Genomic DNA, 14,729 nt, shown 5'->3' with positions numbered 1-14,729 from the left:
TCTGAACTCAAACTGAAGTGGAATAGTAGCAGTAAAGCAGGGCAGTTGATATTCTTCACCATGGACTCTGCATTGATTGGCCTCCAGTATAAACTGCATGTTAACACTGCTATTGAACACATTGGAGGCAAAGTACAGACGGATTTGAAGCATCGACAGCGTGTTGAGATGAAAAACCCCTCATCACTCAGACCGGTGTGCTGAAAGTCCTTCTCTTTCCATCCCTCCTGCCAAATTGCACTTCTTCTTCTCTAACATTTGAAAGAGAAGCGAAGCAGCGAGCAGCAGCCGTGCACGTCACGCTGCAGTCACCGGCCACGTTTCCCCACGTTTATCCAGCAGATCTCCCAGCTGCTCCGCCGAGGACTGCAGGAGGCGCCGCCCAGCGAGGGAGCTCTCCCTCCCTCCCTCCCTCCCCACTGCTTCCTGCTGAGGTGCTGAGGACTGTCTGGGTTCCTCTTCTGGAAAAGATGACTGGAGCAGATCTGTTGCTATATAATTAAATCCATTTCAGTTGAGTTCAACTGTTGTTGATTTGATCAAGATGTCGGCTGCTGCAGTCGGAATTCAGCAAACGAGCACGGAGCCGAGCTCAGCTCATGTGTTTACGCTGTGGAGGCCGCCATTTTTCTTACTGTGCATCTACTCCTGTGTGCATAGCGTGCACGTAGCGTGGAGTCGGAGTCCACACCTTTTCAAGACGGAGCATTTTCCACCCATTTCCAGTGACTCCGAGCACCGCTGCTGCGTCAACACACTCTCAAAACGCAGCACAGGCTTCCTGTTGTCACTGGAAAACGTTGGCGTGTGAACGGAACTTGATCTGGATGTGAGTTTGTGAGACAGTCCGTTCACACATTTACTACAGAATTGTTTTAACGCGTTTTTCAAACCTGAAGCCACAGGAAACTTGTAAAACACATTCCATTCACGTTTCTTTCCAAACACTCATCACATGAGCACATCTCCAAAAACCCAGGCCAATCCCCAGAACGGAGAGCTCAGTCCGCGATAATCAGCGGATGACATTCTCATGTCGTTCCTTATCATAGCTTTGATAATGTCCCGGCGGCGCCTTTCTGCTGGAAGGAGGAAATTAATCAGCGCGCCGCCCTCCCAGCTGATTGCCCCTGATGATGACTGGCATGTGTCTGAGCGCCGGCGCCGCTGGATTCCTCGCAGCCAGTGATCATGGAAATGTGGGCCGGAGAGCGGAGGGGGGGTGGGGGGGGGGGGGGGGGGGGGGGGGGGGGGGGGGCGCAGTGTCCCGTCCTGTTTGATGAACCGCTGTCACACGGCTCGAATTAATAAACCGCTCAGGAGACGCAAACGGAGGCTTTCAGACTGGAGAGAGCAGAAACCTGTAGGACCAGAGGAGCCGTCGCCAAGGTTTACCACCAAATAAAATGTGTCTGTAGACAAAAAACATTTTAATTATGAAGAAAAGAATCGCTATACAGAGAGAAGAAGGCTGTTTTAATGACGTGTCAGAGGTAGAGTTTAGCACTTTAGCTATTCTGCAATTTTATTTTCCATTTTGTCTTATTTTGCTTTATTTTTCCTTTGACTTCTTTTCCTTTTGTCTGTTTGTTTTGTTCCTTTCCCCTTTTTTCTTTTCCTCTTTTCTGTTTTACTGTCTTCTTGTCGTTTTTGAAAAATATCTTTGTTTTCTTTTTATGTTGTTTTTGTTCTTTCCTAATTTTTGTTTTTCCTTTAACTAATTGTTTTTTGCCCTTTTCTCCGTTCCCTGTTTTCTTTTTTACTTTCTCTTTTCTTTTTGTATTCTTTTTTCCTTTTCTTTTTCTTCTTTCTTGTCCTTTCAAGAGGACAAGTCCATCCACTTTTCTTTGTTCCCTTTTTTTCTTTTCCTTTTCTCCCTCTATCTTATTTATCTCTTTTCATTCTGAAGATTAGACCTTGTTGAAAAAATCAATGTAGAATGCGACTAAACTCAGAATGAAAGCAGATGTTTATTTATTTCGTGTCGTTTCCTGGAGCGTCCTGGATTCTCTGCAGAGCAGCTGCAGCTTCAGGGGTTGCAGACCTCTGGTTCAGATCCTCACGTCCGTCTCTGCAGTTCACCTTTAGATGCTTAAATGTTCCTCCACAGAAGAGCTGGCTGTTGCCGTCCTTGGCGCTGCGCTGCGCGGCTCGGTCTGAACCCTTGTTGTTTGGAGAATCTGTGTAGATTTGACATGAACCTGCAGATAAACCCTGCCCTGCCTCCCGCTCTCGGCGCGGCGGTGGAGACGAGGATGTAACGGCGGTGTAAATCACATGGCAATGAGGCAGGAGCAGCCATCCTCGCCCGAGACTCCCCCGTTCTTTAGCGCTTATTTATAGCTGCTCTCAGAGTTAATAACTCACCCGGCCGACCTGCAAAGCATCATCGACAGTAATATCTCATCATCGCAGCCAGACTCCATCCCCGTCATAAATAAAGATTCCACTTCGGGACTGAAAGAGTTTACAAACTGTCAGAATATAGATGAGAGGATGAAGGCCGGCAGAGAAATACCATTATTTTAAAATCAAACCCTTTAGAGATTAGATAATCAAAGTGGAAATAAAATAAATATCGGCCTTGATGTTTGCGGATCGTGCAGCAGCGGTGAAGAGCAGGTGGATTCTCACGTGGAGATGTGAGGCCTGGATGAAAGCCGAGCCGCCGTGCCGTTGCGTCAGAGATCAGCGGAGTTTGTCCATCTTGCCCTTAATGTGATCATCCTATCGTCACCCGGCGATATTTCCGCGGGTGGCGTCACCCTTTTGGTTTCAACCCTGCAGATGGAGCACGGGTCAGAGGAACGGCGCTCACGTCCGCTGAGGGATGTCTGGCGGCAGACCTCTGGTGACGGCTGTGTTTTCAGCGATCGGCGACAGTCTTTGAGATCAGCTGATCAAACTGAGCGCCGACATGTTCAAACACGTGACACTGACAATAATGGCAAATCCGGGCAGAGCAGGACTACAGGTTGTTAGAGCCGCATTCTTCCTGACTGAATGATCTGAAGACCGGAGGGATCAGATCGACAGGCTCCCGTTCAGTCAGTGGGTCAATGGATGGTTTTCATCTGAACGGACCCTGTTCCATCAGAATCTCCTGATCCGACCTGGTCCGGTGCAGTCACGTTCTCCAAACAGGAACCGTGGGAACAAAGACCTCCGGAGGGGCTGCATGGTTGTCTGGGTCGTTTAAACTGATGTTACTGACTGTTAGTTCGTACATGATTCCCTCATGGTAAAGATGAAGGCTGAGGTTTGACCCGATCTATGAAATATTGAAATGTCCGGACTGGTTTGAGTAACTTGCCACGGCTCGAGGTCTTCGCCGGACTCTGAAGCCTCAGAGGAATTAGTCCCAGATCAGGACGAGCTGCTTCATGATGGTGACTGACTCACAGAAGCTCTGACTCACTGCAGAGGTTTCCAGATGCCGCAGGGCAGGGTTGGCTGTCCCAGCAGGAATCAGTTCTGTTTCAGTGTCAGTCAGGAGTCTGACACAGTCTCAGGTAGATGCTGATGATTTTAGCAGAGATCAGAGCATGTTTGAGTCAAATTAGAATTTAGCCTTCAAGATAGTTTCAAATGTTTTGGATCTTTTCAGCAGTTCGTTCTTTGATGGCGTCAAATTGAGGCAGTTTTTCTTTTTATTAAAGCACTCTGTCAGAGTTCATCTCGGTGGCTGGCCATGGCTAAGCTCATTTTAACTTCACCACATCTCAAACTAAAATCTTAAATCCATGTTTTAGCGGGTAAACAGGCGAGCAGTCGGCACGCGGATGAAACGACCCGTTGAAATGCGACTGGAGTGTTTGAGCAACATTATCAGCAGAGGCAGAAATCCAAGGCCGAGCTGGAGCCGAGCGAGGCTGACCGGAGAGGAGCGGTGAAGCGCGGCGGCGGGGACGATCCGCTGTGCTGCGCGGCGGCGGCGACCTCTCCTCCGAGGTTAACCGCTCGGTAATTGAAAAGCGGTCGGTACATGTGACCGCTGTTTACGCGGTTCACAGCCCCTTTATCTGCAGGTTTAGACAATATTACCGCAGAAGAGCTGACGGAGCACTGTATCCGCCTCGGCTTCCAGAGGCTGCGCCGCTGCCGTTTGACGCCACTTGACTGTCGCGGCGTTTTGCCAGCAGGCTTCACAGGCTGGCCGCCGCCGTTTCCTTCGTCAGCGAGGCCGCGGCGCTTCAACACACTGCGTCCACGAAGTGATCGGTTCACGACACAATCGCTCTCCAGACGCATCGTGGCTGAAATCTGGCCTGCTTGCATCCCCTTCTGTTCGATTCCACATGGAATGTGTCGATAGAGGTTTTAGTGGCGCACAGGCTGTGCTGAGCCTTCATGTCGGGTTTGTGTCTGCAGTCGGAATCAGGCCTTCCCCCTCCGGTCGGCTCCGCTCTGACCTCCGTCGTCGACCCTGTGGTGAAGCGGCGGCCTTGTTCCAAAGCAGAGGGGAAGAAAACGGTCCGCGGAATTTCTCTTCCTATTTATTTATTGAGCAAATAACAGTCGGAACGTTCTCGGCCGTCCAAACGCGCCGCTCCCCCGCCGCGGCGGATGATGAATCGCTCCTGATCCGGCACTTGGCAGATTGTTTAATAGCAGAGGTAACGCCCCCGAAAACACTGTATTAGAGCAGGTGTTGTGCTGCGTGCCAGCCGGCTGGCAGCCGCCCAGCAGACGCCGAGGTGTCGCCGGCAGCGGCGCCGGCTCCGGCAGGCGGGCAGGAAGGAGGACCGCGGCAGCTGAAACCTGGACATCCGTTACAACCGAACAGCTCCACGAGTCTGTCGCTTCCTCCCCAGCTGAAGGTGACCTGAAGGGACGCCGCCCGTCCAGCACAGCGAGAGGGCTGGGTGGATAAACACCGCAACATGAAGAGAAACTCTTCATTCTGGCTAAACGCTGTAGAAACGAAGGATTCTACACTGGAAGCTCCGGTTTCCTGCTTCACCTTCGTGTTTTTGGACTGACTCTGTTTTTGGAGCCTCCATGGCTTCGACACATCGGAGATTCAGAGTTTTGATTCATTAAATCAGGTTTTATCTCACGATCCTTCAGTTTTCGAAGCAGAGCTATAACTAACCCGGTTTTACACACTTTCCTCGTGCGCGTTCTCTCTCGCTCATTCAAGCCATCGTGTTTCGGCCGTGAACTCTTCTGCCTTCAGGTAATTGTTTTCCAGCCGCCGAGCTGAGTTTGTGCTGAGCCGCTGTAAAAGAAGCAGCGGCGCACTTCTCCTTCCTCCCTCCGCTCTTTCTTTATCGCTGCTGCTCGGTGAGGCCTTGACCTGCGGCCGGACGGCGGAGAAGTGCTGCGAAGCACCGTCCTCTGCTCTGTGCACGACTCGTTCCTGAACAAAGAGCGGACTTGCTTCTTCACGGAAGCTTTGTGTGACCGCAAAGCGTGATGGTCGTCTAAACAGATCCACCAGAGCAGACTGTCTGCTGCTTGGACTTTAGATTCAGTCAGACATCCGGCCAGCTCCGCAGTTCATCCTGTGGATTGAGAATATAACCCGGAGCTGTGTAATCCACGCCGTCTCTTCACTGCACGGTAACAAACTTCAGAAAATGGCTGGACTGCGACATATAAAGAAGATAAAATGAAGGAAAATGGACTGACGAGTGCACTCTCAAGAAGATGTGGAATAAATTATCACGCGAGGAATTATGTGAGTGAAAATTAATTAGAGGCATTAATGCATTTTTCCCCCGACCTGCAGATTGAAACTTCTCGAGGGTCGGCGCCATTATCATAATTTATTACTGAAGAACTTTGTAATTAAGCATCAATTCTCCTCAGTTTAAAAGAACGTACGAGGGGAAAGTGCCACGTGAATTTTTTTCATTTTTTAAGAGAAGTGTTAAAATAAATGAAGACGTTTTACGGTTGACCACACGGCTCCGACTGACCGTCTCTGATTTACAAACGGAGGTAATCCAGCCTCCTGTGATCTGCTCTGAACTCCGGATGTTTTTAAAACTACTAGATGTTCAAAAACAAAAGATTACCTGCCTGATCACTCTGTACAGCTGAAGATAAAACATTTAAAATCTAACATGCTCAAAGACTTTATTAGCAACTAAATCTATGAGAGAAGCTCAATTCATTAATGGAATTAAAATCCACCACGCTAATGATAATAGAAAAATACAGAACTTTATTATGTCGTCCCGTGTCTTTAAAGTTATATTAATTACCAGGTTTATGAGTTTTCAGTGATTTAGTTATTGAGGAACGGAAGGCAGAATAAAACCAGTCAAGCTTTATTTTGAAAGCTCTTCTCACATGTGGATGTTTCAAACATGAACCAAGTGGAAACGAGCGTTTAGTGCAGCAGCTTTATGGTAATTCTCTGGAAAGATTTAGAGTTTAAAACATGAGACCAAACATGCAGAGAAGTAGAAAACGTGTTTGAGTAGAAGGTGCGTCTCAGCCTTCATCTCTTCGTGTCAAACTGAATCTCCAAGCCTTGATTTGCACTTCAGGTGCCGTTTATATGATGTTTTGAAGTGAAAACACGAAACTGTCGTTGCTTTTTTAGAGCTACGTTTACATGACAGCGCTGCACAATTAACTGAAATTGAAGCATTAAGAAAAACAAGCCACGGCGCCAATCCATGGCCAGCGAGAAGACCGCAGCGTTTTCAGAATGTTGATGTGTAAACGCAAACCTTCACTGAAGCTGAAACAGAAAATCGATGCCCTGTCACTGGTTGTGTAAACGCTGCTGCTTCCTCCTTCACTCACTGAACCGCCATGTGGCGAAAAGAGGAATTACACAGTGAGCTGTGTCTCACTGAAAACGTCACTTTCAGGAAAAACACTGATTTTATTTCAGTTCTGAGCTCGCAGCAGGTTTGAAGGGTTGATAGAAAAAACAGAGAATTCCCTCATCCGGTCACTTTCATTCTGCAGACAACAAATTTCAGTTTGTGTTCATTAAAATCCCAGAAAGCCTTGTTTTCTTGTTTTCTTCCAGTCAGACAGGAGGAGCCGGGGCTGTTTTTCAGTGGCTCATTAATCCACATTTAGTGTGTGTGGCAGCCGGTGTGTGTGTGTGTGTGTGTGTGTGTGTGTTCACGGTGAGGACAGAGCATGTCACCAGGTGTGTGTGTGTGTGTGTTGTTGTGTTGTGTTCTCCTGGCTGCAGTGCGGCCCCGGTGCACGGGGGAATCACGTGGATCGGGCTCCATTGTGCGCTCACACAGCACTGTGAAGGTCAAGCCAGACGTGGACGACCTCCTGCGTGCTCGGAGGATCTGCTAAAGATGATAGATTAGATGGAACCCTGTTGGTCCGGACTCCAGAGACGCGCTGCGGCGTTTTTAGCAGAGTTTCAGGAGGCTGAGAGCGGCTATTTGGAGAAACAGGCTCAGGAATAATTAGACTCCCCGCTTCCTGCCTCATGTCTACGAGCTGTGTCCAATAACTGTGGAGATTATTATTGGAGTATTTCTGCTTCCTGAGGATGTCGTCGTTATAAAAACCAGAGAGTGAAGCAGACAGTTTTACAGCGTGGAGGCTGTTGTTTAATTAAACCTCAAATCACACAAACTAGTGGCGGGGTTTCTACCGTCACATTTTATTCACATATCACTGTTTGGAGCAATGATCTAGTGGATCAATCAAGCAATATATACAATGTTTAAATGTTTGCACAACAAATTCAGGTTTATTAAATGATTTTTTTCAAGTATCAGTACATCAGATTCTTCTGTCAGATTTGACTCCTCAACAATCTGAGTCAGAAAAATGTCATTTTTGGAGTAACTTAGTTGTGAAGACTGTAACGTATTTAACACCAACATGCCTCTTCCTGCTCTTCCTCTTCTCCCCCTCCTCTTCCTCTCCATCCCCCTCCTCTTCCTCCTCCTTGTTTCCTCACCTGACAGTGGTCTGTGGTTGATAGTGCTAAAGAGTCACTGCAGCTACTCCTCTCTCTCTCTCTCTCTCTCTCTCTCTCTCTCTCTCTCTCTCTCTCTCTCTCTCTCTCTCTCTCTCTCTCTCTCTCTCTCTCTCTCTCTCTCTCTCTCTCCCTCTCTCGGTAGCTTAGCTTTGCCTCCTCAGACACATTAATATGGAAATCCCTGTAAACGAAGTGATGTTTGTTCTGTTTTCCTGCCGCTGCCGTCGAGCCGGGCCGCTGGTGGCTTTGATGTTGGTACCGGGGATCTGTTGGGCTGCGGCGGCGTCCGGCCGGCCCGGCGCGCCGCCACCAATTATGTCCCCGGCTTTGGATTAAAGTCCCAGTTACCTGCAGAACAAAGCCTCTGCTGCGGCGCTCTGCGGCCCGACTCCTGCTTCACGGCGCAATGTTTGAGTCCAGGAAGACCTCTGATAATTAGGTGCATTAGGAGCCTTCCTGTGATTTTTAATGGCTGAAAAGTGTGTGTGTGCGTGCGTGCGTGCGTGCGTGCGTGCGTGCGTGCGTGCGTGCGTGCGTGCGTGCGTGCGTGCGTGCGTGTGTTTTATGAGTTTGTTCGCTTGATGAGAACCAACGGGCTGCTGAGATGTCAGACGCTTCCAGAAGCTTCTTCTCAACGCCTTGTTTTACACCTGGAGAGCTCCAGTCAGTGAACACAGGGACAGGTGTTTACAGTCCTTCCAGTTCCCAATCTGACGCTTTTATTGTAGTCACATGACCCCTGTTGGACTTAGAAGAAGAATAAAGAATATTACTGAGAGAAGAGGGTGGTTGACCCAAACAAATGGATCAACAATGCAGTTTACTCAAAAATCTGCTTTCCATTTCAATTTATTTATTGTGGTGTTTGACAGGGACATTAGAGGGTGAAAGAAAAGAGACAGAATTAATTTCCCTCTATATTTATTAACTCTGTCCTTCAAATGGGAAATTCAACTCAGAAAAACCCACCCACCTGTTTCAAATAAAACTTTCATTTCAAATGAGATTTGTTGAATCCTCTAAATTGTTTTCACGTCTTGGCCTCACTCCACAAAGTCACTGTTTCTACTTTTTGTAATGAATGACCGTAAATCCTGAAGGATCATCTCATCACATCACTAGTTACCTTTTAGTAACTATTATTCAGTCAGTGATTGCTGCTGCTGAACAGGGCTTATTATTGATCGTTTCGATAGAAGTCAGGAATTTGGAGGCCATCCGGTGAAGATACACGACCGAGAAGTGGGTTCCACTGATCTCCACTGGTTCTGACAGCTGAGGTTCTCATCAGAACTGCTGTGGAAGTCACTGAAAACTCTGACTTGATTACCGCTGCAGCTCACGACTTTAAAGAGTAATGGAATAAAAACAAGTTTGAGAAAATATGAAGTAACAAGTTACTTGGGAAATTAACTTTTGCATCATTTTAATTGTTGGCTTTTATTAAGTCTCCATTTTCATGACAATGGAGTCTCTGAAAACAACTTTTTGGAAAAAGCTCCCAACATTCCGTCTCCATGGTTACATTACATCTTAAATCACTGCTGCAGCGTATGCGAGACGGATTCACTCATTCGTTATAATGAACGTGACGTGTAGGAACATTTATCACACCATCGTCTGCATACAGGGAGACTCTTCTACACACAGACCTGAGGAGAACAAAACTATGTTTATGGCTCACTGTTCTCTGTGTGAGCACACAGGTGGGTTCATTATGTAAAAAGTGGACCAACTACTTCTCTGAAATGAAAACATAAAACTCTAAGTGTTGTCATGTAAACAGAGCCTAAGCTGCCTTTAATTACTCCCTCCATCGATGGCTGGAGTCTGTGCAGGTGGCGCTCATCCATCAGCTGTTACAGTGTTGAATATTGAAATAATGAACTGCCTTGTGGTGAGTGCAGCGATGCCGTCAGTGTGTGTGTTCAGTTCCCACCAGCAGGAGGAGCAGCTTGGCGTTGTCTTGTTTTTGGACATTTTCTGTTTATTTCTTTCTCTATTTTCATTTTACAATCAGGGGATTCAGGACGGCAACTTCCTGCCTCGATCAGATTTCTCTGAGCAACTTCAATGAATAGTTAAGGAATATGTGGCAGGTGGGCGGGGCTGTGGTGCAGCAGGACTCACCTGATTGGTCAGACGAGTTGACATGCAGATCCTCGTTCTTCTCTGCTCAGTCAGGTTCTTCCAGTTCGTCCATTTAGCATGTAGATACAGAGCATTCGCCCTGGCAGCTGCTTCAGTCCTGTCCCTGAGTTGAATCCAGCTTTGTGTCTCGTGTGTGTGTGTGTGTGTGTGTGTGTGCGTGTGTGACTCCTCTCTCTTAATATTAGCGTTTGGATGCGTCTCGGCGTGTCCGGCGCCGCAGCGGACTTCACACATCAGCACGCTGTCTAATTTTCATATCCTGACCTATTAATTTTATTTTCTCCGACTCATTAGCCTCTGTCCTCGGGGTAACGGCGAATTCGGCCGTTAATCACACGCTCCCGTATGTCGCCGTAAATTCTTTTACGAGTCGGCAGCCGTGCCCGGACGGCGGCGGGCGCGTCCGGTGCACCGCCGGACTGGCTGCATGTTGAACATGTTGCACTCCTGCAGTGGGGAGCTTCGGCGGTGGAGTGTGTGAGGTGGTGGGGGCCGGGGGGGGGGGGGGGGGGGGGGGGGGGGAGGGGGAGTGATGGTGGTTAGGTCTTATCTTGATGGGAGGCTTGACAGGTACTGCATCACATTAAAGGCCTTACCAATCTTCCCTGTCACTTCCAGCAGGAGGCTCACAGATAGGGCGGCCCACCCCCCACCACACACACACACACACACACACACACACACACACACACACACACACACACCCTTGTTTCCTCACTCCTCTCACCCACCTTGATGCACAACATATTGAATTTTTCTTTGAGTTTTTGAAGACATATTGAAGACAGTACCTGAGAGGCTGCAGGCCGGGTGGAGGTCAGAGGATCACAGCAGGTGTTCTTCACCAGAAACCATGTTTGTTTACACCGATAACCATGCTGTGACTCTCACTACTGTTTTCATGTCAGCAGGACCCCCCAACACAGCAAACGTTTTGCATTTTAATTTGAAAGCGTCTTGAAAATCAGGCCTTCTGGTCACATCCGTCCTTCCTGAGCCTGAGTGCTGATCGAGTCTCATCTTGACGTTAGTCCAGGACTCTCATACTGCTTAGACCAGGGTTCTGCAACCTTATGGACCGAAAGAGACATTTTTTGTGACTTTCCACTGTGTCAAGTTGGTTTGGAGCCATGAAGCACATTCAACCTTTAAAGGAGTTTCATATATAGTTTTGATTCACATACAACCGCTATGTCTTAGTATATTCAGTATTCATGTGGTTTTAACTACACTTCAGAATAGTGAACCTTTTAAGACATTTAACTAATTTTATAACCTGATTTTAACAGTTTTGCTCTTTTTAAGCTTTTTTTTTTGTTGACAATTTTGGCATGAAGCTGTTATAGCTATTTTACTTCCTTTTCATCAGCTTTGCATGTTTTTTTGCAACCATGTTTATTTTTTCTTTTAGAAATCCAGATATTTCCCGTTTTTTTTTAAGCCGCTCTGTCTTCCTTTTTCCCATTTCTTGTGGTTTTAGCTATTTTTCCAAATTTTACTTTTACCTTTTTTTTTTTTTTTAAAGCGTGTTTGAACCAAAATTGGCAAATCCTTTTGAATAGTACTGTGGTGTGTAACTATAGTAAAGTAACTTAAATGTTTTATTACATTTCATGTGGGGAAGATTCATAGAGCCGCTACAGGGGGACTAAAGAGCCTCATGTGGCCCCAGAGCCGCAGGTTGAACACCCCTGGCTTAGACGGATCTGGAAACGGCAGGACCAGTAAAATGATGCATAATAATCAAACAACCACAACTCCAAACATTGGCCCTTTGTCTTACAGCAGAAAAATACCTGGAATCTGAATTTGATGTATTTGGAAAAACCTCACAAAGTTGAAAATCTGGAGAATTTCAGTGTTGTTATTTTTATTTGTGGTTTCAAGTCCAAAAAAAAACATAACTCTGAATTGTTTTGTTTGGAAGTGAAAACAGGGATTACAATTTGACAGAACGTTTTCAGACCTGACCTGGAGAATGAGGAGGAACGTCGTGCTGCTCGTTATTAAATCACCTGCCTCTCCCAAATGTTTCCAAACTGAAATCAGGCGCTTCATATTAGCATCAAACCATGAAGTGGCATGCTCCTGATCTTTAATAATCCCAGGAGTTCTCTAGTTTCTTCATGTCTCCAGGTTTGCTCAGGTTGAGCCTGAGCTGCTTCCCCTTCCTCTTCCTGTGGTCTCAGTGTTTAACCTCCATGTTGCTGCAGCGTCTCCTCCTCCCGGTCGGGCTCGGTCTAACGGGAGTCTCTGTTCTGTCAGGTGGAGTCCACTCAGAGTATGATCCGGATCCTGGGACTGTCGGCCACCCTGCCCAACTACCTGGACGTGGCGACCTTCCTGCACGTCAACCCCTACATCGGCCTCTTCTACTTCGACAGCCGCTTCAGGCCGGTGCCGCTCGGCCAGACCTTCGTGGGAATCAAAAGCACCAACAAGGTGACTGAGCGGGACCAGGGGGCTGTTTTCACCCCTCAGCCGGGCTCGGAGCTTCAGAGAACTGCTGAGTTCTGCTCTGTAAACTGCATCAGGTCATTAATGATCTGATTTGAGGTGATTGGTCGCCCTGCAGAGAGAACCTGAACACATTATCAATCAATACCTCAAACTACTGTACAAACCAGCAGACCGAAGAATTAAGAACGACGTGAAACTCTAGTTCATGTGTGTGTGAAGCCAGGCGAGCGGATACTTTTGGCAATATAGTGCAGGCTTTTGTTGCACTTTTCAAATATAGTGCAAAATACTCAAATTACTCAAATACACATTCAGATCATTACACAACAAAACCCTCAAACCAGCTCCATTAAAGGTGCATTAAGGAGTTTTTCAGCTTTAAAAATACTTATTTTCCACCATTAATATGTTACAGATATTCAATGATGTGTACAATGTGCCCTGACATATTCATTACAAGTACCTCTAACAGCGCTAAATTGTCACTTGAAAGTTGCAGTGCCGCTCCGGCTCCAGAGTTTTTTGGGGAGAATTTGAGATGATGTGACGTAATGCACGCTCCCACTGACCTGATTTAGTTTGGTTTCGTTTTGTCCGCCATTACTCCACCAGATGCTTAGCAGCAACAACTGAGCAGGATCTTCCAGAAAGTAAGAACAGACCGGCTTCTAGCACTGCCACAGCTCCACACAGACTCCACCAGGCAGAAGAAACTTTAATTTGACTTGAGCGCTACTCAAAGAGCGAGGAAGGAGTTCCCCTCTTCCGTGCACGTACATGGATAGAAGCCACAGGCACGAGTGTTTCACTAAGCTGCAGTTACGCCCAAGGCCTGCAGGGGCGCTGCTTTACATAAAACGTGAATCCAGAGAAGTCTGATCTCTCTGCTTTGCCAGATCGTCAACGTTCTAATCCTTCACTGTCTAATCTAATCTAATCTAATCTAATCTCGCCACATCGCACACCCAGTGTCAGACTGGAAGGGAGGTTACATCAAGTGAAAAAACTAAAATGAGCAAAGCATAAATTGAAATTTTAATTAAAACATGAGATTTTTGACTTTCCGTTAATAATGTAAAATAAGCACTTGCAGCCGCCCTCTGTTCCTCAGTAAAGATGTCTCACAAATATGAAATTTCATAATAAAAAGCAGCTTCACTGTTAATTTTTTTTTTGTTCATGCTTAAAAAATAGATATAAAAATCCCCCTGAGGACCTGAGGAGTCTTAATCTCTCAGAAGAAGCAGCATGGATATATCATTTGCTCTTTGACCATTTAAAGCTTTAAAAACCAATCAGAGAGTCATAAAACGGATTTTGGCACGAGCATTTAGTTTTAGAGACTCTCTGAATTTTACAATAACTGAAGCTCTAAAAGAAGTTCTCTGGTAAGGACAGCCTGGAATAATCCCTGCTCTGTGTCCTTCAGATCCAGCAGATGCACGACATGGAGGAGGTCTGCTACAACAAAGTCCTGGAGCAGGTGAAGGCAGGTCACCAGGTGAGACGCCGCGGCTGGAGACCAGGACGGACACACACCGGCTTTATTCACATGACTGGTTCACCGTGTGCAGCAGGACAAACACAGCTCACTGGATACACAGCAAGACAAACACAACTAGCTGGAAACACAAACAACTAGATACACTAACTGGATGTGCAACCAACTGGAAACAACGTAGTAGATACATAAGTAAATGGAAACACAACTAACTAGATGCACGTCTAACGGCAGTGACTGAGAAGTTGTGAAGAGTCTCATCCATCCATCTTCTTCACCGCTTGGTGCTTTGCTCCAGGTAACCTTACATGATGTTGTGAGTCCATCACAAGGCAAACACACACACACACACCCCTCCAGACTGTGGAGCTCCATACGTGCCCAGGGAGAACATGCAGAGTCCATCCAGAGTAGCGGGTTCAGGGTCTGGTTTAGCAGCAGGCCGTCACCTCTTTATACAACTGTTTAGATGAAGACACAACTCGACTGAACTCCCGGTGGATTAGACTGCTGACTGTCCGCTCTCACCTCAGAGGGCCTTTCTGCATGTTCTCCCTGAGCGTGGGTGGCTTTTCTCCACTGATGACGGTTTCTTATGAAGGGTGTAAAAATGAGCACGACTCATTGAGTGAGTGTCTTTCTCTGTGTGACGGACTGGTGACGCATCCAGGTCTGTCAGCGCTGGTAAGCTAGCAG

General features: G+C 47.0%; 1 protein-coding gene across 2 annotated transcripts in view; it reads left to right on the top strand.

Moving 5' to 3' along the window:
• Nucleotides 1-14,729, top strand: part of ascc3 (activating signal cointegrator 1 complex subunit 3) — a 139,953-nt gene that overhangs the window by 69,600 nt on the left and 55,624 nt on the right. For both annotated transcript variants that reach the window (XR_003932377.1, XM_030102252.1), the window contains 2 exons: nucleotides 12,338-12,514; nucleotides 13,962-14,033. Coding sequence is in view for 1 of the 2 variants with exons in the window: in XM_030102252.1 (XP_029958112.1) it covers nucleotides 12,338-12,514; nucleotides 13,962-14,033 (249 nt within the window). In the remaining variant the exon portion in view is untranslated. The remainder of the gene's footprint in view (nucleotides 1-12,337; nucleotides 12,515-13,961; nucleotides 14,034-14,729) is intronic.

This window comes from Salarias fasciatus, chromosome 11 (assembly GCF_902148845.1).
Source record: "Salarias fasciatus chromosome 11, fSalaFa1.1, whole genome shotgun sequence".
Taxonomy (NCBI): domain Eukaryota; kingdom Metazoa; phylum Chordata; class Actinopteri; order Blenniiformes; family Blenniidae; genus Salarias; species Salarias fasciatus.
Note: the sequence above shows the minus strand (reverse complement) of the source record. Positions and strands in the feature narration are given on the sequence as shown.